The sequence below is a fragment of the Trypanosoma grayi genome (genome assembly GCF_000691245.1).
Source record: "Trypanosoma grayi strain ANR4 Tgr_419_V1, whole genome shotgun sequence".
Lineage (NCBI taxonomy): Eukaryota > Euglenozoa > Kinetoplastea > Trypanosomatida > Trypanosomatidae > Trypanosoma > Trypanosoma grayi.
Genome location: NW_008826038.1, coordinates 1 through 14,706, shown reverse-complemented (window position 1 = coordinate 14,706; position 14,706 = coordinate 1). Strand labels below are relative to the sequence as shown.

At 57.8% G+C, this 14,706-nt stretch overlaps 6 protein-coding genes across 6 annotated transcripts; all 6 read right to left on the bottom strand.

Moving 5' to 3' along the window:
• Positions 1–179: 179 nt before the first annotated feature.
• Positions 180–602, bottom strand: DQ04_04191050 (hypothetical protein; the record flags this gene model as incomplete). Its single annotated transcript, XM_009313405.1, has 1 exon — positions 180–602. The coding sequence occupies one exon, from the start codon at positions 600–602 to the stop codon at positions 180–182; it is 423 nt and encodes a 140-aa protein (XP_009311680.1).
• A 360-nt stretch (positions 603–962) lies between these two features.
• DQ04_04191040 (hypothetical protein) lies at positions 963–4,040 on the bottom strand (the record flags this gene model as incomplete). Its single annotated transcript, XM_009313404.1, has 1 exon — positions 963–4,040. One exon carries the CDS (start codon positions 4,038–4,040, stop codon positions 963–965), a length of 3,078 nt encoding a protein of 1,025 aa, XP_009311679.1.
• Positions 4,041–4,740: 700 nt separating this feature from the next.
• DQ04_04191030 (mitochondrial processing peptide beta subunit) lies at positions 4,741–6,183 on the bottom strand (the record flags this gene model as incomplete). The annotated part of the gene is made up of 1 exon (XM_009313403.1): positions 4,741–6,183. The coding sequence occupies one exon, from the start codon at positions 6,181–6,183 to the stop codon at positions 4,741–4,743; it is 1,443 nt and encodes a 480-aa protein (XP_009311678.1).
• A 406-nt stretch (positions 6,184–6,589) lies between these two features.
• Positions 6,590–9,289, bottom strand: DQ04_04191020 (heat shock protein 70 (HSP70); the record flags this gene model as incomplete). Its single annotated transcript, XM_009313402.1, has 1 exon — positions 6,590–9,289. One exon carries the CDS (start codon positions 9,287–9,289, stop codon positions 6,590–6,592), a length of 2,700 nt encoding a protein of 899 aa, XP_009311677.1.
• A 722-nt stretch (positions 9,290–10,011) lies between these two features.
• DQ04_04191010 (hypothetical protein) lies at positions 10,012–12,270 on the bottom strand (the record flags this gene model as incomplete). Its single annotated transcript, XM_009313401.1, has 1 exon — positions 10,012–12,270. One exon carries the CDS (start codon positions 12,268–12,270, stop codon positions 10,012–10,014), a length of 2,259 nt encoding a protein of 752 aa, XP_009311676.1.
• Positions 12,271–12,714: 444 nt separating this feature from the next.
• DQ04_04191000 (hypothetical protein) lies at positions 12,715–13,746 on the bottom strand (the record flags this gene model as incomplete). Its single annotated transcript, XM_009313400.1, has 1 exon — positions 12,715–13,746. The coding sequence occupies one exon, from the start codon at positions 13,744–13,746 to the stop codon at positions 12,715–12,717; it is 1,032 nt and encodes a 343-aa protein (XP_009311675.1).
• Positions 13,747–14,706: the final 960 nt, after the last annotated feature.

Genomic DNA, 14,706 nt, shown 5'->3' with positions numbered 1-14,706 from the left:
CCCCGACGCTCGCACACACGCACATATATATATAAATATATACACATCTATATAGATGTATATCTAAACACAACTATAGTGACAAAAACAGAATAAACTCAGTGGCCAGAGTTGAAACACGAAAAGAGACACACACACAGAGAGAGATTCTTTCCAACGAGGAAAACGAGAATGAAGAGTCATGATTCGTCCTCTGTGTCGAAGGAGGGGTTCCGCACAAGCGGCCTCCCGGCAGCCGTCCAGCCAGACGAAACGCTAGTGCAGCTACTCCCCTGCCTGCGGCGGGCAGGCTCATTGCCCTCACGTGCTTGCTCCTGCTGCATTAGTAGAATCTCCTCCATTGTCAACTGCACATAGCTGCTGCCATCCATGGATGAATATGTGGGTGGGCTCGATGAATCGGTGTTGTCATGAGGCATTGCTTTCATCTGACCCCGCGGCACGGAGGAGTCCAGTGAACCACAGCTGTTCACCGCCGTGATGCAGGCACTGGTGCATGCACAGTTGTCGTCGTCTTCACTGCTAGTGCACGTCGGCGCAATGTCAAACAAAAGGAGGACGGCCGCCTCCGCCAGTGCATCAAGTATCTGTACAGCGAACATACGCCCCCTTGGTTGTTTGAGTTGTTCCTTCCTTTTTGCCTCTCCACTTCAATTAAACAACTTTTTGCCTCTTGCTTTCACACAAAAGAAGCCCCGCGAGAACTGTTCTGCCTTTGCGGCGAACTCTATATGGGCGGCAGTGCGGTATGGTGTGCAGCACTCAGTTTATAGCTCCAAGTTGAAGCCACCTAAGAGAAAACCGGGAAAAAGGACAAATAATAATAATAATAATAATAATAATAATAACGAAAGTGAGGCAGTTAAGCGACGACAACACGGGCACGGTAAACCTTACCACGAGAAGAAAGCAAGGTAAAACGGATACGGCCCGCACTTCCATCAGCACACCAGTGTATGAGCCTACGCCTCAACGGGAGCTGGCCCGGCAGACGCATCAACGTTACGTCGTTGCTCCACAACTTCTTCCATTACCTTCAGCAGTCGTCTGTGCTGCGGAATCATCAGCTTATTCTCCGCCGCATTGAGGATAGCGAGGCGATTGGAGGTGAGTTCCCGCTCAATGGCCTTCAGTCGGCCCATCGAAACCATCATCCCACATTCGTCAAAGTGCTGTTGATGCAGACTCATTGGAATAAAGACATTCTCACCAGATGTCTCCTGGCGTTCAATCATGCATCGCAGCAGCTCGCTGAATGTAGCGGGGAGACTAAAAAGAACGCGGCGAATGGTATCATGAAGTGGCAACGTGGCACCCGCTGCTAGAGCGCCACCACGGCTGGTGTAGCGACTGAACTTTCCGCCGCCCGCCATAGAAGCCTCCAGCTCCGTGAGCAGCGACATGCTCTTGACGGGCGCCATCTCGTGCACTCGCGGGAGCAGCAAGGAGCGCAGGTGGACATACGCGACGCGAAAAGGGTCCAGCAGACCGGCGCCGCTCGCCACCGGCCAGTTGGGGTCATCGAAGGAACAAAGCAACACAACGTGGTGTGGATGCTCCCGCGCAATGGCCTGCAACTCCAGCAGCAGCGGGGGGTCAAGTTGATCCACGCCGTGCACAACGAGGAGCATAGGGCGCCTCTGGCCGAACGACGACAGCGACGCGGTATGCGCCGAGCCTGAGACGAGGCCCTGCGCGGTGGGCGACGGCAGCGACATCCAACCTATGCATGCACGCATCGGCGCACGGCACGCAAGGCGAAGCGAGCGCAGCAGGTCGGGGGAAGAAACGGTAAAGCGAGGCGGCCGTGGGCGCCTGTCATGCATCGTGGAAACCGCTGCTGTATCATCGTCGCCTTCGTCACGGTGACGCTTGGCGCCGTGTAAACCACGCAGTGGCACGTCGTAGTTCCAGTCTGAGTGCTCACGCAGCCAGTGCCGCCGTGACCATGCGCGCGCTTTCTCATCAACCTCTTCGTGGTGGTGGGAAAGAGGCGGTTCCATTTCAGCTTTCTCTCTTTTATCTTGTGAAGGCGGCAGCAGGCGCTGCTGTTCCTGACCCAACACGGTCCGTCGCTGCACCTCCGCATCGGTCTCTCCCCCTCGAACAAGGAGCATAGAGTGTTCACGTTGCTTGACGGCACATGGAGCCGGGGAGAAGAGTGGCACGCCTCCCTTTTCCTCACGCGGTGGCGGAGTGGCCAGCTGCAAATTCATTAAAACAGCAAAGCCGTCAGCCGTTGCGTTATCCGCGCAACGCCTCCGTGAGAGGCTCCTCCCTTCCTCTTTTGCTCGACTCCGCAAAGGGGTGCGGTACGACTGGCTTCGCGGGGAATCCGTGGGGGAAGCGTCCACGATGTAAAGCTCCCGCTCCTCTTCCTGCTGCTCGTTCTCGCGTGGAGGAGCCTCAGAGCGGCGATCCACTCCGAGTGAATCGCGATGAGACTGGTGGAAAAAAAAGCTCCGCAGGAGCTCCCGCTCAGCCTTCTCCCGCCTCTCCCGCAGCTGTTTTGCTATATCACGCAACTGGCGTGCGATGTGATTAGGGGCCGCGCGGTATCCATCCACGACTGCGGCCCCGTAGTGTCTCAACTCCGCAGACTGCGAAACGTGCTGAAGGAAGAAGTATTTGGAGGCGATACCATAAACGGCAACAGAGCGGCCGTGGAGCAGATAGTCGACGGTCAGAAGCAGCTCTTCACATCTTAACCCGTCAGACCAAGTCATGCACACATCATCCTCTTCACCAGGAGCCTGCGCTGCCGTCATCGTTTCCTTGCGTGGCTGCAGCGTGCAGCCATCACTGTCATTGTTCTTCTTATTTTTGTTCCTCTCGTCGAAGTTGGCGTCGCACAGCACGCCGACCACTTCCTCGCTGGGCTGTGCCGCTGGTGGAGGGGACACATTCACCGCATCGATTGTTGTACTTCTTGCGAACCACCGCGCACTGAGCAGCTCCCGCAGCGGGTCACTCGTGGCGACGCGGTGCAGCACCTCCACGACGAGAAGCGGCCGCACAACACTTCGGGGGAACTCCTTCCCAGCTGTGAGCTGCCCCTCCCGCACAAGCTGCTTCTGCGGCTGCTCCCCCGCTGTGCTTGGCTCAACATCTGCCGTGGTCCCCTGTAGCTTCAGTGTGGCTTTACGGAAGATATCATCCGTGAGGTACAGTGCGAGCGCGTGCACGTTGTGGAGCCCATACGCCCCGTACGGAACAGCAACGCGGAACCGCCGCGGCGGGATGCCCGGCAGCGACGGCGGGCAGCGCATTTTTTGCAGAGGGGAGACCGTTTCCTCAGCGCCCAGCACGGGCTGCGCCTGCTGCACGCGGCGGTTAACGGCGCACCACACGCAGGACTGCTCCATGCGGGGGTTCTGCACGGAGAAAACGAAGCTGCTGCCCTCCTCGCAGAATGGCCCGCGATGCACCGCGTCACTGCCGGCCGAATCACACGCAGCGTCATCACCGCCGCCACTCTCGCTGCTGCTCTGGTGGTGGTGGTCGGCAAAGGTGCGCGACGGTGGATCAGCTCCGTGGAAGCGCGCAACGAGCGGTGCCTTCGAGAGGGCGCGTTTGTCCCTCTGCTCCTTCATCGTGTAGTACCGCTGCGTCACGTCCATATCGTACGATGCGTTGTGGCCGCGCTGAAGCCGTCGCGCCGGCCTCGGCCCCTCGCACGTCCACTCGTGCACCGGCACAGTCTCGCGCACCAACGCCCCACTGCGGCACAAGAAGCAGCGCGGCCAACTGAAGCCCTCGCCCGTCGCTACACCTTGCGGCGTACCGTCGTCGTCATCATTCTCAGCCGCACGGAGCGTGGTGGAGCCTCTTGGAACAGCAGGATTGCCAGTGGCGCCTGATTCACGTGATGCGAGAAGAAGTCCAGTGGGTATTGCATTGTAGCAGCGAGCGCACACGGTGTAAGCGCAGTACGTGCAGTGGTAGGCTTCTACTGCGCGGTAGCGGGGCAGGCCATGGCTCTCTTCGCACGGTGTCCATGGCATCTCCTGCAGCGCTGCGAGCCATTCATCCCGCCTCATGGAGGCAACGCTGACGTATATCACACTTTCCCGCCAGCCGCTACACTATCCTTTTTTTTTCCTTTGGCCCGCCAGTGGATGTGTGGGTGTGCCGCTGCGTACCTGGCCCTTTCCGTATCTGTGTGTTTGTTCGTTTCGCATTGTTTGGATGAGGAGCAAGACAACAGAGTTACACGCACCAAGCTGCTGCTCCGTCCCCGCACATCCAACAGCAGCCGTACCACTGGTGGTAAGAGCCACAAGCCTGGAGCCGCTCAACAATTACCATCACATAAACACAAGCGCATGTATACGCAATTGCACACACACACACACACAGAGAGAGAGAGAGAAACAGAGAACAAAAAAAAAAACTAAGCTAATTGGCCAAATTCCTTATTGAGAATATAGCACCCAACCATCAATCTGCCTCTCAAGCAGCGAGATAGAGCGAGAGGCAACACGTCAAAGACAGTAGAGAAGGCGTCACCCTACTGCGCCGCCATGTTGCGCTTTCTTATCGCTACTTCTCCATCGCCCACTACCACCACCACCAGAACCATCACTACCACCACCACCACCACCACCACCAACAGCATGCCCATCCAGTTGGTGCACACACCCGCGCCCTAACACAGCGACACCCAAGAAGGTGTCCAGTTCGATGCACAGCTGTAGTCTTCGGTTCCTTTTAGCCTTTTTTTCCCTTTTTAAACAAGCATCAGGCCGCCTCACCAAGTCGGTGCGTCATCTGCGCGGCCGCATCAAAATTCGGCACAGCGCTAGCAGAGCCAATGTACGACACTGTGGGCACCGTAGCGCCGATGTACTTCGCCAGCGTATCGCGGAACATGGCCGGCGTCACCGCGTCAACGTGCTCGAAGACCTCGCGGATGGGCACGCGGCGGCCGAAGTGAATCATCTGCCGCCCCAAGTCCTCCGCGCTGTTCGTTGTGCTATCCCGCATCATCATGACGGAACTTTTAAACTCGCTCTTCGCCTCCTCCAACAATGCTGCGTCAACGGCAGTGGTCGCCAACTCGTTGAATGTACGCAGCATGTGGTCTAGGAGCACATTTTGGCTCTCATCCCGGTTAGAGACGCCCATCTCGGCGGCTGGCATGCGGGCAGTGATGAGTTGGTAGCCAAGCAGACTGGTCTCCTCGTACGGGGTGTAGAAGGGTCGCAGCTGCACAATCCTCTGCAACCGCTCCCATGGCAGCTTTGGATTCAGTCGCTGGTAGGCGAAATGATCGCACTGCCCCTCGCGCAGTTGTCCAATGACGTTATGCACCAGCTGCAGCGCGTAGCTGTCGGTGTGTGAGGCGCCACAGATGGGGTACGCGAAGGCGGTGTTGGCCGTCGCCATCTGCTCGTTCCACATGACGGTGAAGCCGCCACGGTACTGCGCCTGCAGCGGCGGGCGGTTATTCGTCGCGGGGAGGTCGCCGAAGAACTTCTCCGCAAGGAGGTGCGCCTCCTCCGGGCGGATGCAGCCGGAACTGACGAAAGACATGCGCGGGCCGGTGTAGTGCACGCGCACAAAGTCTCGGATCATGTCGCGGTTGATGTTGCGCGCGATGTTGTCAACGGGGCCGAGGATGGTAAGCGGCAGCCCGCTAGACGCCGGGTCGTACGCGGCCTGGTGCAAGTTGTCCATCAGCACCTCGTCGACAAGCTCCTCCACCTCTCGCATCTCGGCGAGGATCGTCGGCCGCTCCAGCTCGAGGTCGCGTGGGTCATAGCGGCTGTTCTTCAGCAGGTCCGACACGACGTCGAGCATCTGCTCCACGTTCTCGCGAAAGGCCTTCACGTAGTACGCGGTGCGGTCGCGCGAGGTGTACGCATTGAAGTGCGCACCGCTGTGCTCGAAGAGGCCCTCCACCGCCCGCTTAGAGTACTTCGCCGTCCCCTTGAAGTTCATGTGCTCAAGGAAGTGTGCCACACCGTTGTTCTGCAGGTCCTCAAAGCGGCTTCCGGCGTCGATCCACACGCCGACAGTGGCGAACTGGCAGTTGGGGAAGTACTCCGTCGCCACACGGCACCCGTTCGGCAACGACGTGTACACAACGGGCGTGCAGTGATCGAGCGCGGCGGCGCAGAGTGGGTTCCGCACCGTGCAGTTGGCAGTCGGAACACAGCGGCGAAAGGAGCAGCGAAGCATTTGAGCAGCGCTAATGTAAAAAAGGATATGGGTCTTGCGAGATTATATATATATATATATATATATATATGTGCGTGTGTGTGGTTCTCTTTTTCGGTATGCGTGGACCTGGGAGTATGTACCTGAGTGTGTGTGTGTGTGTGTGTGTGGAATACCCAATTAGGCAGCTCCCCGTGCCCACACTATTCCCACTGCAAAGTGCTGCTGCCAGCAGACGATAAGCGCACGCGGCAAGTGAGAACAAAAGACAGATATCAGAACGAAAAAAAATGGCACTTGAAGCAGCAGCCACAAACAGCAGCATGAAGCGAATTGCGGCCATTAAGTAGGCGTCGCGGGTCGGGTGTATCAGAGCACAAACAGAGAGACACTCACCAGTCTACACCATCACGTCAATGAATGGCCGTCACACAGCCCGAAGTTCCTTCAGCCGCTGCAGTTGCTGCTGCAGCGCTGGCAACTCCACGTCGTCGGCGGCCTCGTCGAACCAGCGGGCCACGTCAACCACAGTCTCCCGCCAGTCTGTCGCGTCACCACCCGCCTTTTCACGCTCTCCCCACGCGTCGAGAGACTTGTAGTGTAGCAAAAGAGACTCTAGGTCATTGCGGAGGGCACTTCGACGCAAGCGCTCTTCGTCGGCGCGTTGAAATGCGCGGAGACGGTCACGAGCGGCTGTTGCCTCGGTTTTGTCAATGTTTGCGCCCGCCGACACCGACGCCGCTGCGAGCTGCAGTGGGAAACTGCGCACAAAGCGTCTTGCGCCTTCGTTGCCGCTGGTGGGTGTGGTAGTAGACGTAGAAGCAGCGGCACCTTCCCCGTTTCTTGTCTTCTTGTCGACCTGATTGTCCCTTTTTATTTCCTCCCTCTTCTCATCCTCATCCTCCGCCTCCTCCTCTTCCTCCTCCACGGCCTTATGTTGCCCTTGTTGTTGTTGTTGTTGTTGATCTTCACCAGCATCCTCCTTTTCTTGTGGCTGCTCTTGCGTGGCGTCTTCCTCAACGCCCTCGCCGCCACCTTGGTAGGCTGCCTCGTGTGTGGTGTTATCTTCCGTCGCAGAAGCAGCGGCGGTGGTCCTGTTGGTGGCGTCACCCTCCACTGGCGTCGCTGTCTCCTTCATGTACATGGCTCGGAGGTACGCGTTGGATACGAAAGGGATGCCGCTATCTGAGAGCGTCACCTCCACAACCACTTCTGTGCGCTCGAGGGAGGTGACTCCCCTTGTGCCCTTCGCCTCAGCGCCACTGTCGTTGGTGGCAGAAGCAGCAAAAGCAGTAGTAGAAGTTATGCGATTCGGCAGCTGCTGTGCCGTTAGCAAACGCTTCCCCACCCCAGCGATGCTCACTGCTCGCGCGAACCGACCACTGCTGTCATGCAGCGTCAGCGTGAAGTCGGAGGTGCGGTTCGGAAAGCGGAGCGAATGCAGCGCCGGCACAAGCGTTGTCCCCTTCGCAAACACAAGATGCCGCGCACCTTCCGCTCCCTCTGCCGCATTCAGCGGTGGTGTAACGGAGAAGTACACGTTGTTGGTCAGCGGCTCCTCCACGCGTACACTCTCCGCGTTAATATTAGCACGTGCAGCGCTCATGTGCGTGGCACCCGTGACGGTTGCCTCGTCACTGTTGAGTCTGCGGTCCGCTGCCCTGCCGTAACCGTCACTGAGGCGCTGCAGCAACTTCGGCATCCGCGCAGCCCCACCCACCAGCTCGAAGCGCAGCAGGTCCTGCACAGACGTTACCTCCCCCTTCGTCCGTGCAATCGCCCGGTCACGCACACGCACCGCCTCGTCGAAGAGATGGGCGCACTCCTGCTCGAAAGTCGCACGCAAAATGGTTGCGGTGAAGTCGCCCACGCCACTCTCACCAACACCCTGCACAATCAACGGGGCCTCCTGATTCACTGAGAGCCGCTCTCGCGCGTTGTTCGCCGCGCGCAGCAGACTCACTGCCGCCTTCCGCGCAGCAGCGGTGCGTTTGCCGAGGACCGGGGCGATGGGCTTTGGCTGCGCCCTCGGGAACAGCTCCCGCTCTGCGTAGCGGGCGATGCAGAGGTCAAAGGCGCGTCCGCCAAGTGTGACGTTCACCGCTGCCGACACCAGCGTGACGGTGCCCAGGTGCTTGCGCGCTGGAGTGAAGCGGTACACCGCGGCCTCCGTGTGGCGGCTACCCATGTCGTACACCATCACGTACCGGGCGTCCCTCTCGCCCCCCGGTGCGAACAGCTGCTCCGCACTGAGGAGCGCCAGCTGCACCGCCGCTGCTGTCGTGCTGTGCACCACCCGTACTGTGCGCAGCCCCGCAACCGCCGCGGCGTCTACAATGGACTGGCGGTATGCGAGCGGCGCGACAAGCGGAACCGTCACGGCGAGGTGGCGCACCGGCTCGCCGTCGAGGCCGCGCTCCGCCATACGCTTCAGGTAGCCCAAGAACATGCCGATCAGCTCTTCCACCGAGAACTCCAATGCCCTTTCCTTGTCCTTGCTGTCAACAACGCGCACAGACAAGGAGTCGCCGGAACGTCCCGGTACCAAAGCAAAAGAGAGTGCTGCAACATCTTCAGCAGATAGCAGATTCTCTTCCCTTTCTTCATCGGTATCTGCTGCTGCTGCTGCTGCTGATTCTGTTTCCGTTGCTTTTCCTGCAGACACATTATTGCCCTCCTGCTGATTTGCATCCCGCTGTAGACCGCGCCCTGCGAGCAGTGACGCCCCACAGACGACTTGTTGAGGGAAACGTGGCTCGAGCACCTGCGCCTCTTCCGCGAAGACACGCTCCACACTCTGCAGGGTGTCGTTGCCGTGGTGGGGCATAAAGCGAAATGCAACACATTGCGGGCTCTTTCTGTTAGCCTGGTCATTAAGAACGATGTTGGCTCGCATGAGTGCCCCGCTGCCGCCGCCGAGTGTAGCCGCCTTCGCCCAGTCCGACCCAAGGTCCACCGCCAAGACGTGGCGCCCCTCCGCACACGGAACACGCGCCACCAGCTGCGACGCGAACAGCAACAGCACCAGCACAGCGTAGACCGCGGCTCGGGTGCTGAAGCCGGCAATAGCGCCACCGCCACCACCGCGCACCGTGTGCGGCGCCCTCGTTAAGCCGACAGTCCCCATGCAGAGATATATAGATATATTTATATATTCTACGGCGTATCAATCTTCTCGCACACGCTGCGACGTTGCACCACGCGTAGAGAAACACCACAAAGAGAGCGAGAGAAAAAGAAAACACAAAATCGCCCCACCTGAGCAGCACTGCGAATAACAGAAGCAACATAATTTTTTTTTTTAAAAAAACGAGTGAATCAAGCAGTCGGGAGGGGGGAACAACAAAGATCGGTGTCGTGATACCACTAACAAAAATTGCGGTAGTGAAGTAGGGAAGTGCGTACACTCTGGACTTCTTCTTTGAAGGATGCCGGCACTGTTGTGGGGAAGTGGCGGCAACGCACCCGCACCACATGGAAGCAGCGTGAGAAAGAAGATGGAAAGAACGACGTGGCGCAGGGCAATGAAATAGTTCTTGGGGGCGAAGCATATATGAGAAGGAAAACAATTAAAAAAATCGATTTTTTTTAACTAAAATGTACAGCGGGAACTATCCACCAACACATTCTCTTCATTCGTACTCACACCCCCATCCTTTTCCCTTTTCCTTTTTTTTTGTTCTCTTTTCTTTTTTTTGCCACGCCTCCGTGCGGAAGAGAAACAATCCTTCCTCCGCCGTGTTAGGTCTCCGCACAATACAACAAAAAGAAGCCCACAGGACACAGAACAGAAAGGGGAACTAAGCAAAGCAAAANCAAAAAAAACCTACACAAAGAAGCTTGAAACACTTATGAGTCTTTGACTGAACTACTACTCTCTTGGGGCGCAGTTGCACCTAAGGGTGTCGCGGTGGCACCGGTGGAGCCTACAAAACAAATGTGGATTATGTGCTCCAGCCCTCGGCGGTACCTCTCCGCGATCCGAAGTCGCCTGGCATGCTCCTCCTCGCGAAACTCCAGGCACCACCGAGCGTCCACCATCTTCTGCGAAGACAACATCTTCTGCCCCGCCGTGCCACTGCTTGCGCCGTTATTGTTGTGCCTGCTGCTGCTGCTGCTACCGGCATCCCTCCGTATCGATGATGCAGGACTGAGCGATGACAATGGCGCGCTTTGAGTATACTCGCGGTCCAGCGCAGCAGCTCTTTTCGGTATGTTTTTGTTTTTTGCCTCATCTAGGGAGTCAACCTCATCATTGGTAACGCTCCCATTTTTGTTCCTATTGGCATTTTCATTCATCTCGCCAACAACAACGTCACCTCCATCGCCAGAAACAGCCTTTATGTTGTTGCTGCTGCTATTCACGCTACTAGTGCCTCCCAAAGCGTCGAGCCGGCCATTCACTGCGGCACTCTCTCGGTGGCCCACCACTGATGATGACGAGGATGGTGGTGGTGCTGGCACCGTCGCTTCCTCCGACAGCGCTGTTGCAGCGGTGCTCCCTGCCACCGACGTCCCCGGCGTGTCGTCGACGCGCGACGGGGGGCCGTTCTTTGCCAGCGTCGGCGGCTCCCCCTCCTCATACCCAACAACGGGTGGCGAGCTAGTCAAAACCGTCTGCGTTGCACATGGCGTAGATGACGGCGGCGGCGGCGGCCAATCCTGCCTCTCGGGTGTGCAAGAACTCTTGCCGCTCAGCATCGTTAAGCTCCTCTTCGCGCTCTCCGCACTTTCTTCGCGCCCGGGTGCGAAAAGCTCCCCTGACGGTCTGCCGCGAAGAGCGAGCATGAGTATCTTGTCCATCACACGATTCGCGTTTGTCTGAATCCCGTGCCGCAGGGACATCTCTTGGTGGCTAATGAGGGCGCGGGAGGCGGCCTCCTCCTCCTCCAGCTTTCCACAGCTGAAGAACAGCGCCATCCCCTGGGACAGCGAGGAGCGGGACGGTTGCGTGCCCCTGCCGCTGCCGCCCACAGCGCCCAACGCGCGCAGCGTAGGCGGCCAATGCGCGGACTGCCGTCGGGAGGAGTAGTCGGAGAAAACGTCGGGGGACAGGTGCGCCACGGAGGCAGGCGAGCGCTGTGACCGGGTGTCAGCATCGCCAAAGGACATCTCGCCGTCGTCGCCGAGGGGATACGACACAGCCGACGCTGTCCCACTGAATTGGGCGGTGTCTGCTATAGTTGGCCGCGCGGCGTTAGGCTCCTCACTCGGTGTCAGACGGCGTTTGGCCTCCGATGGTACCGACGCCTCGGACCCGGGAACGGGGCGCGCCTGCAACCGCAGAGCAGGGTATGCAGGACTCGGGGACGACGATGCCCCTATTGGCCTTGCCGTCCTTCCATCCGTTTCTTTTCTTACTGGATGTTGGGCACCGCCACTCTCTTGGTAATTGTGTTGCAAAATCCGTCGCCACCATGCATGGAAGTATCGCGACCGCAGAGAGGCCTCAGGCAGCCGCTGCAGAACAGAGCAAAGGATGGAATACGTCCATTTCTCTGATCTGCACGCATCGGTGTCCAACTGCTGAGAATCCTTCATTTCCTCATCGGTTGCAACACTCGCAGCACTCCATTCACCGATGGAAGCCTCATCGCAGGGTCGTAAAGAATGGCCATGGCTGCTTGCCTCCGCGTGGCTGGACGTTGGTTTCTGAGATAAATTGCCTGAAAGCCCAGGCGTCACAAGACGAGCGGTTTCCTTGTTGCGCTTCCAGTAGTCCACTACACTTTGCTTAAAAGAGAGTTTTGGCTCGCTTGGCTCGGGAGCCTCCTTTGGAAATGTATAGACGGGAGGCGATGGAGCGGATGCGTGCAACTCTCCGGATTCCCTCTCGCCACAAGATAAATTATCCGTAGCTACAGGCATGTCAGGCGTCAATCTCCTGGCGAAGCCCCGCCACAATGAAGTGGCAGCGCATCCGCCGCTTGACTCACCCTGAGTAACCGGGAAAGTGACTCGCCGCTGGGTCGAAAGAATGGGCAAAGCACGTTGAATGGCGGTGTCACGGGCCAGTCCACGGCGGTGGTTGTCACCCGGCTCGGAGAAGAAGCGCGTGCCTCCGTTCAGTGGGCTGCCAGCGGAGTGTTCTGCACGCCCCGCATCCATGGCGGCTCAGTCACCTCCAAAAGTGGGAGAACAAGGCTGGCGTATTGGACCGACAAGAAGTATTCGCACTATCTCAACCTTTCCGCGCCTGTGAATTCCTGGGGGTTGGGAAATATATGTGTGCTCTTCGCTCCTTGTTATGCTGTTAGCCTTTCTTATCGCTGAAGTTTCCGTTGCTGTTGTGCCCCTTTAGCAAAGAGGTTGTCTTTTTTTACTCCTTTTCTGGTGGGGAAGAGCGTGTGTGTGTGTGTGTGTGAGAGAAAGATATAAAGGGGAAAAAACCAAGGGTTAAAACAAAAGAACGGGTGGCAATCGAAGAAAAGGAAATAAAAATAATAATAATAATAACAATAATAGCGGGCTTACCATCGGATCCAGATTGAGACGCATTCAAGCCATCACTCTCTCTTCATCACCGGGAAATGCCCACAGCCCTGGAACAAATCAGCAGAAACTGCTCGCCTCCACCACTGACTCAGTGGGGAAGCCCAACGCCGCGTACGTCCCCCACGCCTGCTCCATCAGCAGCATGGTGTGGAGGTGAATCAGCTCATGCGCCAGGCGCTGCAGCGCCAGCTCCACAAGCAAACGCGTCTGCTCCGCAGTATCCACCGCATCGAGGTCTGAGCCAGTGCACGATGCATTAGACGATGCGACTACATGCTTCTCGGACAGCACAGTGGCTAGTTCGTACACAACCTGTCGAATAACGGTCGCCTTTTCATTCTTTGTCGCTGCCACAGTGGGCACGCCCACAAGTTTCTGCAAAGACGCTACACCTAATAGGTCAAACATCATCTCCAGGTTCTTGCGTCCCCAACAACGCTGCTGTATTCGTGTCGTGGGCTCTGGTGCCATTGGTGGCAGGAGCACACTAATCTGCCGGCTGATGTACGCACGGAACGTCCTCTCCCCGACATTCGCCGCAGGGCTACCACCGGGTGAAGGAAACAGAGAGTGGAAGAGCAAAGGTCTGCTGGATACCCCATCGGAGCCTTTATCTGAGGCACTATTGCAACTCTCGATGGTGGCGGTCTGGGTCGTGCACAAGACACGCAGGATTGCCGCCAGCTCGGCTCGCCGCACTACCGCCTCCCTCTCAAAGACGTAACAGGTGCTCATATCCACCAAGGCAGGATCATCAGCATCAACAGAAATAGGAGAGTGGGCAAGAAATGGGTGAGGCCGCGGTGTTTCCATCACAGAGGCGGGCAAGTCATTTTGCGCCTGCTGCAGCACCGCGGTAGCATCCCAGCGGCGAGGCTGAATTGCAATGAGGCGAACGGCCGCCTGTCGCGTCACGTGGTCCCACCAGGCGCAATGCCGAATCGCCACCTCTACAGGCTCGTGGCATAGGTGGCAGTAGTTGTCTGGGGTGACGAAAGCGAGTTTCGAATCATTCGGCGGGTCGTACATGTAGCCACAGCTACGCGCGGAAAAGACATAGCGCGGCCACTGAGGGCTTCCTTCCGGCATCTGCGCAGGCCTACGCGACCTCGAGTTCCTCCCCCCCGCCAGATGCCGAAGATTGTGGCGGAGCCAACCAAGCTGTCTGTCACTTCTCTCCCCCGTACTACTGCTGCCGTCGCCCTCACCCACTGTGGAAATAGGAGCGTTGACGTCCACATTAACGATAGGAAACCGCCTCGACGAGGCTGGCGACGAGGAGTTGGAAGAGCAAGAGGGCGCGGCAGGAAACAGCACGTGGAATGGAGGCAGCCGCGACTGTCGATGCACAGCCGTGGTCCTGCAGCTCACGCCACGCGGCATCAGCGGTGCCGTTGGGTTCTTTCGCCTTTCAATGTATACCAAAGTTCCCACCCCTCGAAAGGAAAAGGAGAAAAAGGCAAAGTACTGATTCATCAGCCAAAGTAAAGTATCCAAACTGGAAGGAATCTGTGAACAGTTAAGAGCACAACCAGTGAACGATGAAAACTGAAAAGTAGACATTGTGTGGCATTACATTCCATGTCACCGACATGACATTTGCTTCACACGCTGTTCTCTTTTTTTTTGTTTTCGTTTCTTTGTATTCTTTCAAAGTATGTGTGTTCTCCGTACATAACGCAATCGCCAGTGTGCGTATCCGTGTGTCGTCCACCACTCTCTCCTTCTCTCTCTCTCCCTCTCGACCCCGCTCCTTTGTTCAGCCCCTTCACGCCAGTTATATGCGTCCACTGTCTTCTTCGGGAACGAGTGATGGTGCGTGCGACCACCCACTCGGGCTTCTGCTCTTTGTTTTCGCTTTGCTCCTCTGCGCAAAGGCCTGCAGCCGCCGGCGACAGGCCGCACTGTTGCGCAGGGAGAGAATCATCGGGCTTGGGGCACGAAAGCCACCCGCTGTTGCCGGCAATGCCCCGTCGTCGTCGCCAGCGCCCGCACCACCCGCAGCAGCGCCGGCCCCACCGTCCTCGCGTACAGCCGTGTTGCTGCGGC